At 34.7% G+C, this 15,615-nt stretch overlaps 1 protein-coding gene across 3 annotated transcripts in view; it reads right to left on the bottom strand.

Moving 5' to 3' along the window:
* Positions 1–15,615, bottom strand: part of LOC145680605 (tether containing UBX domain for GLUT4) — a 39,145-nt gene that overhangs the window by 11,663 nt on the left and 11,867 nt on the right. For 2 of the 3 annotated variants that reach the window (XM_081751283.1, XM_081751284.1), the window contains exons 2-5: positions 14,027–14,082; positions 9,371–9,540; positions 8,345–8,504; positions 3,853–4,318 (exon numbers count right to left, since the gene is read on the bottom strand). In XM_081751283.1, the coding sequence (XP_081607409.1) occupies positions 3,853–4,318; positions 8,345–8,504; positions 9,371–9,540; positions 14,027–14,082 (852 nt within the window). The remainder of the gene's footprint in view (positions 1–3,852; positions 4,319–8,344; positions 8,505–9,370; positions 9,541–14,026; positions 14,083–15,615) is intronic. The other variant, XM_081751285.1, reaches the window with a different exon arrangement.

Below are 15,615 nucleotides of genomic sequence, written 5' to 3'. Positions count from 1 at the left end.
ACGTGAATCTCTCTGAAAGTGGAAGAAAATGGATACTATTAATTCGAGCGATTTGGAAGATGAATGTAAGAACGGAGATGAAGAGAGGTTTGAAAGCATTTGTAAAAAGGGTTCACGTTCTTTCTCTGTATGAATAATTTGTTTGGTAATATCCGAAAAAAGGATTAAATATATTTCCGAATTTGATAATTTTTACACATGGCAAAAGACCAATCTTGAATTTAGTTTTCCTTGGCCTTATTAAGGGTTTTAGTTTTGTTGAGATACTATACATTGAAAAGAGAACACGTATTAGCGTCTGGATGAAGACTTTCATGTGAGCTGTGTGTCTGACTGCATGCCAAGAGACTTTTTTCTTTCTTTCTTTCTTTCTTCGAACAACTAAACAGGGAATAAGGAAGCTTGTAGAATGTTTAAAGTTTTGGCCTCTTTTGCATATTCTACGGACAAATTTCCTTAGATTTGATGTCTTTCATTTTGATGAACAAATGGTAAATATCTCGGTCTTCATCCGTGAAAGCAACTCACTGAATTAATGTCTGGGCATTCTGCAGTTCATCATGACATTGTTACGACTTCAAACAATACACAATAGAGGACTATCTGCAAGTAGACAGTATCTACTGAATCTCTTCTGGAAAGACCCTGTTTTGCAAATTTAAATATATCGTAAAGCAATCTTTATGGAGTAAGATTACAGTAAGAAATGTAATCATTTCTGTCCAGTTTACCTTAGAAGTTACACACATGTAACCCAAGAATGGAGGAAAATATAATCCAAAATAAATTAATGCGTTGAAAATAAAGTGTTCTAAATGGGCACAAAAAGTTTGTTAACATACTTTAAAGAACTTTCCTCTTGGGATTTAACGAGTTAAGAGTACCATCCCAGCATCTGTAAGGTGTAACTGGGAGAGGAAGAGTCTTTGAAAAATTTCGGACATGATGTCTGCTACTGACATGATATCTGAATTCAAGCCCAGCATTTACCAATTGTGCAGCAAGAATGCTAACCGTTCATATCTAGACTCACTTAAGTTTCTATGAACTAAAAGACATAGTGCAGTCACAATCCAACCTTAATTCTTAATGGTTTTGATTTGATTTTGAGTTTAGCGTCCCTTTTAGCAGCGACGCTATGTGAGGTGAACCTACAGATAAACATGGGATTCGAACCACATGAGCTTTCGCCGGAAATCGAACCCGGCGTTCCCACACCAAAAGCACTTACGAGGGACCTCAAATTATTTAATGAAACAATATCTCACACTCCCTTGTGGTTATATGGTTAGTGTATGCTTATTCGGTGCGGGAGATCTGGGTTTGATTCCTAGTGGAACCTCATGTGGTTCAGATCCAACATTAAGCAGTAGGTCCTCGTCTCATATAGCATCGGTGCTCAGCAGAACCCTAAACTCCAAAGTAACCAATAACTAATCTGTAGTATGTCGTTATATTTAACAAGGTGAAATATTTCTCCTTGAAAGAGAGGCTCATGCTATGTTCGTTCGTCATTGGATGAAGAAAAGAACGTACACATCGAACATGCTATGTACAAAAAATGTGACAAAGTCTTGTCAATTCCCACACTCCAACAATTGCTCTTGTGTACCGCCTTCGAGCAAAAAACGGGAAAGAAAAATAACGGTAAGATAGACATAAATGAAATCCAGATTTTTAAATGAAACTATTAATTACATAATACCAGTGTTCTTGTCACGGCTGCAAACGTCCAAATTTAACTTGAAGAGTTTTGATTTAAATGCAATATGACTCAAAAATGTTTCTTTCTACTTGTGATGTGATTTTGCAAATGATTTTGATTTCCTTAATACTGTGTACCCCTTTATTCTGTTATCAATATCCCTCTTTGTTATATCACTATATGAACAATCGCATTGACAGATAGTCTGATACATTCCTACACAAATAAACCTTTCTTTTTATTTCTTATGCCTTTTTAAATACAAAATATTTCTTAAAATTCGTGAGTTCTTTCTCCAAATTTATAGGATTGAAATTTAATGTCACTTTTGGTCAAAGAGGAACGATTAGGTTTACTTGACACTTTTATATGAAAAAATATATACGTTCAATTCTAGTTTTCTCAATTTTTCAATACTAGCTCATAAGTACGCATTTATTTTTCCTAAATCGAAAATAATTTCTAATAATTCCTTTATGTCCTCAGCAAATATCACTCTAAACTTTAGGAAGAAATTCAACAGTAAGTTAGCTTGAATAATTTTATACAAATGCAAGGACTTACTACTTATGGCAGGGACCGCGGTGGCTCAGTGGTAGAATATTCACCTCTGGTGCATGAGGTTCCTGGCTCGATCCCAGTTCGCGCCAAGTGAGCTTTGTAGTGGATAAACATCGTACGCGTGGGTTTTCTCGAGGTTCTCCCGTTTCCTCCCATTTTATTCATTCCATTCATTTCTCATCATCACCGTCTCCTTTAGCCTAGCCGACATAACCGTGGGACGTAAAACTGAAAGATTCCATTTCATTTCCATCTTTTACTATTTATGGAGCAGTCCAAGGAGTTAGTTTTCTGTATAATTTATAAACAAATTTATTGTTACGTCTAATAAATGTCAAATCTAGAAATCCAAACTATTATCCTTTACATACTCGATAGTGAATTTGGGGCCGCGGTGGCTCAGTGGTAGAGCGTTCACCTCTGGTGCTTGGGGTCCCGGGTTCGATCCCAGCCCCTGCCAAGTGAACTTTGTGGTGGACAAACACTGTGTGCGTGGGTTTTCTCGGGGTTCTCCCGTTTCCTCCCACTTTCTTCATTCCACCATTTCATTCATCACTCATCATCACCGTCTCCTTTAGCCTAACCGGCATAACCGTGGGACGTAAAACTCAGAGATTTTCGATAGTGAATTTGATATTTGGATATATTTCTTTCTCGCGCTCCAAAGGAGTTGCTTTATTCCAGTAAAAGATTACATATTGGAATTGCACCAAAAATTCTTTAATATCATCAGTTATCAGTATATTAGCTTCAGTAATGAGAACCATAGCACTGCCCGCAGTCGTTAATCTTAGGATGCGTTTTCATGTAACATACAATAATAATTTACGGAAAACCGAATTAAAATGATTTCAATGTAAAAGTTAAGTATATACTGGCGTCATTTTCATCCAATAGTCTTTAAATTTTTTTCTTCAATTTTTGCTTGATCACGTACGGCAGCTTTGTCCATCGAATGTGAATCAATTCTTAGATAATTACGTAATCAAACTATTACACGATTTAATTTTGTAACGAAGCTAATTTTTTTACTTTATTTATTTATTTACTTTCTTTTTAATCTTTTAAATCCAGAAGCTATTTCTGAAATGAAATCGGAATTTACAATATCATAGAAATTACCCTTCTTAGGACCGGACTGTTTTTTAAAGAATTAATAATAAAAAAAACTTTAAAGCTTTTGTTGCTCATTTTTAATGAAGAGTTTACATACTGAATTTTATACCTTCAACTTAAGTGAATATTCACATTCGGCGTTTTATGAATATAAAGTCTAGAATTACAGAACTGTACAGATTTCTCACTTTAGGAGCAAAACTTTCGGGAACGCTGAAACATTTATTTTTTATTAGCAGTTTACATGCTGACTTTCATCTCCCTAAATTCAAAGATTGGTGAGATACTCTACTCTCGAAGAAAGAAAGAACACATGCACACATTCCCTTGAGATATGATTTTTAAAAAAAAATCTTTGTATTTTAAAGATTTCCTCTGTTCAAATTACACGTTTCTAGCTTCAGTAGTTTTAGTCTAGGCGTTGAGTATAGATATACATTGAAACCTTAATTTTTGAAGAAGATACTCACAACAATTATTTCTTCATCTTTCGAACCAGTTTCTGCATCGCATGATTCAGCACCAATTTTTTCGTTATTAGCTGTTTCCATTATTTCTACATCAACCGCCATTTGCTTTTCACTTGCAACAGAATCTACTTCCATTTTGTGGTCTGATTTTGAATCTGTAGGAACGAGGATATTCTGTAACTTTTTGTTACTTATATCCAAAGAACGTTCATTTTGCTTAAACTGTATTTTAGTACTATTTGACGCATCACTCGTATCAGAAACCATAGAATCAGTGGAAGGCTTTGGAACCATATTTGGCGCAGAACTTGCATTTGAAACCGTAGAATCAGCGGAAAGCTTTGAAGCCACAACGTCTGATTTTCCACAGTTGTTCCCAGAACCTGACTGTGGGCTAACAGGAGCCCTTAAAGGTTCTGATATATTCGCCTGTTTATGTAAATCTTCCTCTGCTTTATGCACAAACCTAAAATAACATAAATGTTTTAGTGTTAGTAAAATCATCATTAACATAATCAAGTTAATAAAATGACCCGAATACAAAAGCAACCCTACTGCGATTAGTAGATGAGTTATATTACTGGTATTTATAATATCCATTCAACGAGCATTGAAGAATGACTGAGTTTTCATTATGACAAGACGAAGTTTTATTTGGCATTTTTAGTACTTATATTGTGAAAATTTCGGGAAAACGATGTCAGCAATCGATTGTTTATATAAATATTCAGGAAACTCATACTTATAGCTACAATGAATCACAAAGTCAGACCTAGAAAGAGACACTGGTTTCTTTACCCCCACTAAAAACGGAAACATTCCCAGTTTGATATGATACGAACGTATGACTGAATTTGCACCTAGACAGGAATTGTGAATATAATGTTATATATATATATATATATATATATATATATATATATATATATATATATATATATATATATATATATATAGGGTGTTTCAGATAAAACGTCCAGTGCTTTAAATCCGAAATGGCTGAGAATAAAAAGATGAAACAAAAACTGAGAATGGAAAATGTCATAGGGCGCATCACATGGTGTTGTTGTGGTGACCCCCAGGGCCCTCCTTCAAGGGGTCCCAGGGGCCAACTTCAAAATTTCAAATAGGAACATGTATTGAATCATACCTCATTCAATAGTACTTGAAAAACGAAACAACTTTTGTATGAAACAATTTTTGATTTGGGCCACCGTTTTTAAATGGCCGCAAAAAGTGGGTCCTATATCAGATAAAACGTCCAGTGCTTATAAATCCAAAATGGCTGAGAATAAAAAGATGAAACAAAAACTGAGATAGGAAAATGTCATAGGGCACATCACATGGTGTTGTTGTGGAGACCCCCAGGGCCCCCCTTCACGGGGGCCCAGGGGCCAACTTCAAATTTTCAAATGGGAATACGCATTGAATCATACCTCATTCAATAGTACTTGAAAAACGAAACAACTTTTGTAGGAAGCAATTTTCAATTTGGGCCACCGTTTTCAAAATGGCCGCAGAAAGTGGGTCCTGTATCAGATAAAACGTCCAGTGCTTATAGGCCTAAATCAGAAACGGCTGAGAATAGAGAGATGAAAAAAAACTACTAAGATAGAAACGATGATAAAGCATATCAAGTGGTGTTGTTGTGGTGACCCTCAGGAAACTCCGTGAAAGGGGCCCAGGTGCCAACTTCAAACTGATACAGGACTTTTTGCGGCCATTTTGAAAACGGTGCCCCAAATCGAAAATTTTTTCCTACAAAAGTTGTTTCGTATTTCAAGGACTACTGAATGAGGTATGATTTAATACATGTTCCCATTTGAAAATTTGAAGTTGGCCCCTGGGGGGTCACCACGACAACACCATGTGATGCGCCCTATGACATTTTCCTATCTCAGTTTTTGTTTCATCTTTTTATTCTCAGCCATTTCGGATTTATAAGCACTGGACGTTTTATCTGAAACACCCTGTGTATATATATATATATATGGTGTTATTCTAATAATTAGGTTTCGTCCTCAGAATAGTTCTGATACTACGTGGAATAGAATTATAGACGCCGTGAATGGTAACAAGTGGAATATCACACCGACCACGTGCATTGCATCACACAGTTTCGTGAGACAATGGAGGTAGAAATGTGCGCCGAATTCTAATGGAACAAAGATGTTCAGATCAGGAGATGGGGTGGGCCAGGGGAGGCGTGCAACTTCATCCCGATGTTCATTAAATCACCCCGCAACAGCTCTAGCTGAATAAATGGAAGCATTATCTTGGAATATGGCGTCACTGATCGGAAACAACATCTGGACCACAGAATTCACATGATCCCTAAAACGGCTATTTAATCACGGAGTAACGTAGTTGGTAAGTGTCAACACAGACAGCCCACTGGAAACCAGGATATTTCGGCCCACAGTACTACAGAATTTCCGCCATGCTATGTTGGCACTTCTCGATTATACACTTCTTTGGGCGACTACCATATTTATACATGGCCCGTGGTTTGAAATAAGATGAACGATTATTCATCCGACTATATTGCACGTTTCTTGTCATCAGTGATACATGCAGCATGTTCGCGGCACCATTGGCGTTGTTAATATAAATGAGTCTTGGTTAGTCTTCCTGGGGATTTGAAGAAACTAACAAAGAATTAAACTATTCTATACAGTTTATAAGCAGAGAGCGTATTAGTGTAAATAGAATTGTTAACACACTCTTCACTCACAATTATTATAACTACTACTAATCTGAATAATGTTCCTTTTTAGACTTTCAAACTATGCTATGTACTAAGTGTCGGAAGTTTTATAGAACAGTCATATTCGAACATGTACTGGAGCAAAAACAGTAAGACCCACCGACACGTGGGTTTTTGCAATCGATTCAGCATACCAACGACAGTATCGAGAAGCGTTTTTTTTTATAAAATCGATTCAGTTTTCAAAGAGTAGGCTTCATCTCCTCCATTAACTCTCTATTCAAACCGAAGTGGTAGAAATCAATCATTTCTGCTTTCCACGTTTTTCGCCGTAATAGGAAAGCGGAGTTAACAGAGAAGCTGGTTTTTGCAAGCGATTTAGTGTCTCAAGACAACGTATCATGACAACCCACAACACTACTGGACTGGTAGTGGTTCAAATTTACTATTATTTGCGGTTTCAATATTGATTTCTATAGAGCAAAATGATACACAATATTGAGAGATGGTTTTATGCAATCGATTCAGTATCCTAAGAGTAAGCGGCTCCACCTCTTCCGTTAACTCTCTATTTAGACTGGAAGTGGTATAAACCAATCAATTCCAATTTTTTTTTTTTTTTTTTTTTTTTTTTTTTTGCCGTAGAACGAAAACGGTAACAGCTAGAAAGCAAGCGTTTTCTGCAAACGATTCAGCAGCTCAAGGTAATCATGACTACCCGCAGCACTATAGTGAAACCGGAAGTGGTTCAAATTCATTATTACTTCCGGTTTCAAAATTGATATCAATAGAGCAAAAACAGTAAAAGATATCGAGAAGCATTTTTTGCAAATCAATTCAATATCTCAAGAGTGGGTTTTATGTCCTCCGTTAACACTGTATTCAGACCGGAAGTGGAAGAAAACCACTTCCGGTTTCAAAGATTTTCGCAGTAAAACGAAAACGGAATAAAGAAGCGTTTTTTCAAACGATTCAGCATTTCAATATAAAATATCATGAATGCCCCCAACACTATATTAAAACCTCAAGTGTTTTAAATTTACTATTACTTCCGGTTTCAATACTGATTTTCCTAGAGCAAAAACGGTACAAGGCATCAAGAAGTTGTTTCTTGCAATCGATTTAATATCTCAAAAGTAGCCTTCATCTCCTCTGTTAACACTCTATTTAAACTGGAAGTGGTAGAAATCAACCATTTCCGGTTTCAACGTTTTACGCTATAGAATGAAAACGGTAAAGGATAGACAGAAGCATTTTTTGGAATGCCACGACTACCACAACACTCTACTAAAATTAGAAGTGATTCAAATTTACTATTATTTCTGTTTTCAATACTGATTTCCATAGAGCAAAAACAATAGAAGACATCGAGAAGCAATTTCTAGCAATCGATTCAGTATCCCAAGAGTAGGCTCTATCTCCTCCGTTAACTATCTACTAGAACAAATACGGTAACGGAATACACTTAGCAAAGAATGTATGCGAGAAAGGGCAGGAGGAAATCAAACAACGCTAGCATAAATATTAACAAAGAAGTGGAAAAAAAAAATCTAAAAAGTTTCTGCATATAAATATATATAAATATACAGATAAAGAACCGGACACACGAAACGTCTATGGAAGAAATAACAGGGTAAAGAATTCTAGAATGAAACAAATTGTGAGAAGAGGTCTTGTACGCATACACACCAGGTAGGATGTCAGAATTGAGAATTAATGATGATGACAATAAAGATGAAAAGAAGTTCAACTAAATTGATTTTGAAAAATCACTTAGAAATTTACCTTATCATTGCTCTACCACCAGTAAGACCTAAACTCCGTAGAGTGGTATCTCGCAGAGCACCCAACCCAGTAACTTCTTTCCTCATATATATAGCAACAGGACTAGAGTCAGGATCTGCTTCTTCAGGAGCAAGCTTGCTGATTACGTCCCACAAGTTATCTTTAAAATAAAATAAATGTTTACAAAAATGACTCTGGAATACATTCTAATTACATAAAAATAAATAAAAATTGTAATAATATTTCATAGAAGTCATTCTGTACTTTTTAAATAATAAACTGTTATCGATCAGTACTCTACCAACGTAAGAAAAGAAGTTATTAAACTAGTTTTCCAAAATCCATTACGTATACCAAAATTAAGGGTGATAATCATTTGGCTATTTAAGCACCGAAGTCAGAGAACTATGAGCTTTGGATATATCCAAGACCAGTGTACAATCCTGCATTTCTTTAATATGACTGACGGGTCAGTTCTGTAAATCCCAATATTAATATGAATCCCGCTATGCAATTCAAGTTGTACACTACATTGATAGAAGAACTAAAACTGTAACTAACATACTTAATTCCTGATCAAAATACGTAATGAAATTGTCATATGAAGACTTCAATGTTTCAAATCTCCATTTCATTCAGGCGTAGAAAAGGTAAGAACCAAGATAAAACTCTACAGGTTATCCAACGATCAGCACATACCTTTAGTTTCGTGTTCGATTTCCAGCAGAATATTTTCATTATCATCTTCAAGGATAAGGCACAACAATGGGGTTTATATTTTTTAGTTTGGTTTGATCGAGTTTAGGGTCCCGTTCATCAGCGAGACTATATGAGACGTGGACCTACTGCTTAAAGTGGAATCCGAACCACGTGAGCTTCCACCCAAAATCGAACCCGGATATCCTGTGCCGAAGACGCGTTCGCCAACCACAGCAACTACAGAACTCAAAACATATTTCATTTAATTATATGTACAGTGCAAATGTGGTTTACATGTGTATATGTATTGTTAAAATAGCTAGTTACCGGTTGGAAGGAACGTTCCAGTCCGCCGTTCACCTGATTCCAATTGCAGACCAACAATCACTGGATTCTCTGTTCTTATCTTCTGAGCTGCTACCATTTCCAACTGAGCGTTATTTGGCAACCCTGAGAAACCAAGAACTGTGCTTGGATCCATTATTTTATTATGATGACTATATCAAAAAAGAAAGAAAAATGTACAGAGTATACACGACAAAAAGCTATGACTACGTACATGTAAATAAATGTATTCTGAAACATAACCAGAACAGAAAACCTATTACCAATAAAGTCGTGTCGATCGCTTTATCAAGGAACAGAAAGCGTTCTACTTCTATGAATATATGTATAGGAGGCGTTTCTAGTAATAACGGCAAACTCAACGAAGGCTTGTTTCCTAAAAATCCCTCTTACTGTACTCTTGGAGCAAAATTGGAAGCGAACTGACTTGGAGGGGCACGTATTGCTTGTTGCCACGTCATATTTCTCAAAGGCGTCCACTGTGCTGTCTCCACTTCGGCTGACAGTGACGATATGCGTTACAAAATATAACGACTCTATAGAAAAGCGTCGTCAACCTGGTCCGTCTGGTAAAATATAAGTTACGAAGCGATAATAACTTTTCTTTATGCAAGAATCAACTCAGATGTTCAAAGATCATTAGCCTCACCTTTATTGCTTGATATGTCTTAAATATTCCTTTTTAAAACCGTGAAATACATAAATTCACTTGACTAGGTCAACACATAACATGTACATAGTCACAACTATCCCATAATAATCTCTTACATATATTAAAAACATTCTTCTTTTCTGTTAATTTAAAATGAACATTCTACTAAGTATATTACATATTTATGAGCACTTTTTGCCCACGGTACAGGTAAATATTATACAAACTAAAGTATTTCGTTATAGAAAATGTCGCCCGACAAAGGGACTGAATATAAAAGTCATGAGTAGGCTTGGCTTTTATATTCAAGAACCACTGGTCTGATTAGATTAATGTTCGTACATTACATATGTTCTTTATATTTTGATCACACCTCGTATATATCTTCATTATTTTTTTGTTAACCCTCATATATATATAAAATATTAGTTATTATCATTCACATAAATACATTTACAATAAATCTTTGATTTCATTAATATTTCTCTTTTATTACATTATTATTTATTCTTTATCATTAAAAACATCGTCGCTTAGAAATATAATTAACGAGGGTGAAACACAAATTATCAAGATTACTAGTTTCGATCATTATTACAAACGATGATGTGACAAAATAATATTTATTCTTTTCGGGCGCATTGTATAACAAATAAGTTAGATGTTGCAATTGTAATGTATACATAGTAGCACTAAGATGTCCAAAATAAAGAAGAATTTCACTCAAGGTAGTCATTGAATAATTGATTTTATAGAATGGATCTTATTCTTAACATAATCTTTGATAATTAAACACAAATCAATCTGATATAAAATAATTTTTGCCTTTAACTAATTATAAATTGAATTATGATTCTTCACATTAATAAGAAAGAATAAAAATTAAACATAACCTACGTTTGAATAATCAAATGGAAGTAAATAAATTTATTTTACAGAAACAAAAGACACCTTTTTGTTATTAAATAAACACATTTTTCATTATTATTGTTATTTTTCATTCTTATTTATTTGATCAAGAATGTTGGGTGCTACTAACTCTTTAACTAGATGCATTTCAAATATTTATAACCATCGTTTTCATTATTAATATCAACACAAACTTTAAAACGAAAATTCACAAGAATCTATAACCAACATGGGTTTAACCTAGTTTCGTTAACGGTAATCATGTTACATTCGCACTGGCATATGAATCTAATAAAGTGCATTGTACCGCACAATCGTGGTTAGGTTCTACATTAGGTTGTACCTGTCTTTCATCGTGATTTGAATTTGGATACGAAGTACCATCTCGTGAACAATGATTATGTCTATACATAGGATTGATAGCATCTCTAGGATTTCGACATGTATTTCTATTATTTTTGTGTCTACTTCGGTTGATTAGGTTAGGCGGATTCCTTACATAGCCTTGCCTATTTTGTTCATTTTGATTGCTAGAGTATACTCGTCTTAGGTTCGGTTCATTATTATTCACACTTCGGATATTCAAATTCCGAACAGGGACCAAATGATCAGAATTATTCTTATTTTTACCCATTCCTGATTGTGTTAGATTCATAGCATGGTATTGAGTTTCGTAGCATTGTACAAGCATTAATAAATGACTGAAACTCATACACTGTGTGGAAAATAAGATCTGCTGTAATTTAAATGGAAGCAAATTGCGAATCGATGCAATTATTCTTGATTCCGATTGCAAGGGATTAACAACCTTTAATTCATTATAGACATTTATAACAAACTCTACAATAGATTTGTGCAATCGAGGATTGAAATGTTGATTTCTAAGAGTGGCATCTCTGTTTGCCAGCAAAAAGTCATTTTCGTAATTCGCGATCAATGCCGCTTTAAATTCCTCATATGTACTAATGTGATCACGTATTGCCTTAAACCATAAGGAACAAGGTGGGAGTAATACATGGGGTATTAATTTCATGTATTGTGATCGGTCGATAGACATTATATTACATTCGTCTTGGAATTTCTCTAAGAAAGAACTAGCATTTTCATTGCACTTACCACTAAATTTACTCATGGCTTTGATTTCGCTCATCTTGACACTTAGCTTTACCTTTCTTTTCTCACTCCTTGTTCTTGTGGTGTGATTGTTCCGGTCCGTAGCGTGCTGTGTCATGATACCATTTATATTTCGTTCATCATTGATCTTCGGACAATTTTCCTCTAATATAATATCCTCCTCAGACTCCGGCGAAGGCGTATTTATATCCGGTGATTGGGGAAACTCGAAGCGATCACTGCCCAGATTATTGCGATAAATGGTGTCTCTAGCCTGTAACGTTTTAATTTCTTCCTGCATAGTAGCCAACTGGATCTTTTGATGTTTAACGGAAGATTCTATTAACGTTAAATCCTTTTTTACAGCACAGATTTCATGATTTTGATGATCGTGCTTTTCTTGACACTCATCGGCTAACCTTTTTAACTTCTCTTCAAACTGCGAGGATATGTCGTTCATCACCTGGACGATTGTTTGTTTCGTATCGTCTGATTTCAGTTCTATCCGTTCTATTCGTTTACTTAATTCTTCATACTGCTTGCTAGCTTCATTAAATTTCAGTTCTATCTTCTTTTCCATGGTCTGGTTAGCTTCATAGAACTTCAGTTCTATCTTCTGTTCCATGGTCTGGTTAGCTTCATAGAACTTCTGTTCCATGTTTGTGTTAGATTCATTGAGCTTCTGTTCCATGGTTTGTTTTATCTCAGTCGTCATTTGCATAATTTGTCGCTGCACAGCTAACAAAAGTCGATCCTCAGATGACAAACTTGGTGTTGCACTAATTTCACCTGGATTACTGGTATTAGATTCCTGTTGCACTATTTCACTATCCATTTTTCTTTTGATGACCTTACCGCTTCGTAATACGGTTAAGTTCGTATTCATAAATGGTAATATCCAAGTAAATTCAGCCCTACTTTCCTTCTTCGGGAACTGAATTTTCAAAAGATCCCGGGTTTGGTAAACCAAATTTTTATAACGACTCTATAGAAAAGCGTCGTCAACCTGGTCCGTCTGGTAAAATATAAGTTACGAAGCGATAATAACTTTTCTTTATGCAAGAATCAACTCAGATGTTCAAAGATCATTAGCCTCACCTTTATTGCTTGATATGTCTTAAATATTCCTTTTTAAAACCGTGAAATACATAAATTCACTTGACTAGGTCAACACATAACATGTACATAGTCACAACTATCCCATAATAATCTCTTACATATATTAAAAACATTCTTCTTTTCTGTTAATTTAAAATGAACATTCTACTAAGTATATTACATATTTATGAGCACTTTTTGCCCACGGTACAGGTAAATATTATACAAACTAAAGTATTTCGTTATAAAAACGATAATACTGTATTGTTATTGTCCCTTTCTACTTGTAACTACCACCATAATGTAGATAGTCTTTTAAACACGAATTTCTGACCTATTTATATAAGCACGAGAACTGGCTGCTACAGAACAGTTAGATATTACTATTCAGGTTGCATGTAGTAGCCTTTAATTGAGCTCACTCTTACTACCAGGAAGGCCTCATATCTATATGGATTAAAATAAAGAAAATGAGATTCTACGAATTACATGCTTCACCCGTGTACAACATTTATTTGTCATGTTATGTATGCATCGACAATCACCTTACAAAAGAAAAGAAACCCTTCTTTGCTTCTAGATTTCTCACTATGAATAATAATAATAATAATAATAATAATAATAATAATAATAATAATAATAATAATAATAATAATAATAATAATAATAATAATAATAACTGTGACAAATGAATGTCTATTATTAACAAGTAAAGAAAATTTACTTATAGTTAACACGTATCTAAGTGTGAAAGACTATTATATTCGATTACCAAAATTATTGATTTCAATAATATCCAAAGAAAGTCCATTTACTACGTCTCTTTAAAGAACATACATAAGAAACCTAAAGAATATAATACTTACGTAAGGTCATAATCTTTTGCTATAAAATTTTTGTTCTTACAAGCTTGTTCCAGTATCTGTAAAATAAGACAATGAATACTTAAGTTTCAGCTACCAATTAAACGAAATTATTTAAAATAATACTAAAAACTCAACTATCAATGATTAGTCTCGTACATTCTCTAGAAAAAAATCGTAACCCTGATACGTTTTTGTTATCAATCTCAAAACATATTGTCTAATGTAAGTATGATAACTTTGCATAACTGCAATTATGCAGTTTCTAATGCATAACTGATAAAGAAAAAACTGTAACCAATTGGACCGTTCATTCCGAAACTAGGTCAACTGAACACGTACAATCGCGCTCAAAAGTCTACTATCTTTAACAATGGTTCGTCTACAACAATTTACGAATGGATCGACCAGTGTGAGTGAACTGCACTTAACAGGTAACTTTACTTGACGGTAACTTTGCAATGTAACCCTAAAATGACTGTGTAGTTGTTGTACTGCTGTTTATACACGGTAAAAGAAAGCTTAAGAACAAGACTACTCAATACCTCAAATTTAAATGTTCAAAATATATTGTTTGAATAAGAGCCTTGAATAAAACTGACACAACTTGCACACAATCATACAGGGTGGCCACAAAGTCCCGTTACCCCTTGATAAATGCTAATGTCAGTTTTCCCGTTACCCTTTTATAAATGCTTTCTATTGTTTCAGATTGCGTGAACGATGGCTGATACTTCCAGTTACACCATTGAAGAACGTGTTATTGCAAGTTGGGTGCATGAGATAAACCACACAGACCTCACAACCTGTGATAATGCGTTATGGGGGTTCATGAAGGTCATCGTTCCACAAAACCGTTACTATACCACTACCGAACTGATAGAAGCTGTGAAACAAGCTTTCACTCAAGTTACACTTGCAGTGCTCCGCAAAATGTCGCACAGAACCTGGCGGCGTATTATCCTTTGTCATGAGAATGACAGTCGATAGACTGATCCTTTAGACACTTCATGTTTCCTATCTCAATAAAACTTCTCAAAAGCATTGTTGTTGATGTCATTCAGTTCTCTCCGTGTAGTTATTTACGTACGTTTAGTGGTTTATGCTACTTATTTTCAGGGATAACGGAACTTTGTGGCCACCCTATAGAAGTACTGAATTGTATTTTATATATTTGTTGATAGATAGCAATCCAAAATAAGTGATCGAAAATATCCAAATAGGTGAAAGTGAAACTGCGTATTGATTTGGTCCAGATTTGTGCATAAATAATTCAACTTTTAGCCTTTGTTTCCTAACTTTCTGCAGGCATTTGGAACCTAATAGATTATATTAAACATTTTAGGAAATATGTCTGCTGATATTGTAGCTACGCCACCAATTTCCATTAAGTATCTTGGCCTTTTTACATCAAATGTAAGGTTAAGTTAGGTTCCGTCACAAAAGTACAGTGCTGGTTAGTTATAAAACTGTTCTCTGTACTAGAATGTGAATAACAGAATCACACTAAAGAAAAATCTCGAACAGTTTACAAAAAACTGCGGATCAATATCACGTATTATATTTAATAATGTAATGTGTGTGAATTAAAT

This window comes from Thermobia domestica, chromosome 3, assembly GCF_964235325.1.
Source record: "Thermobia domestica chromosome 3, izTheDome1.hap1.1, whole genome shotgun sequence".
NCBI classification, from domain to species: Eukaryota; Metazoa; Arthropoda; class Insecta; order Zygentoma; family Lepismatidae; genus Thermobia; species Thermobia domestica.
The sequence above is the reverse complement of the archived record's forward strand: the minus strand, read 5'-3'. Positions and strand labels throughout refer to the sequence as shown.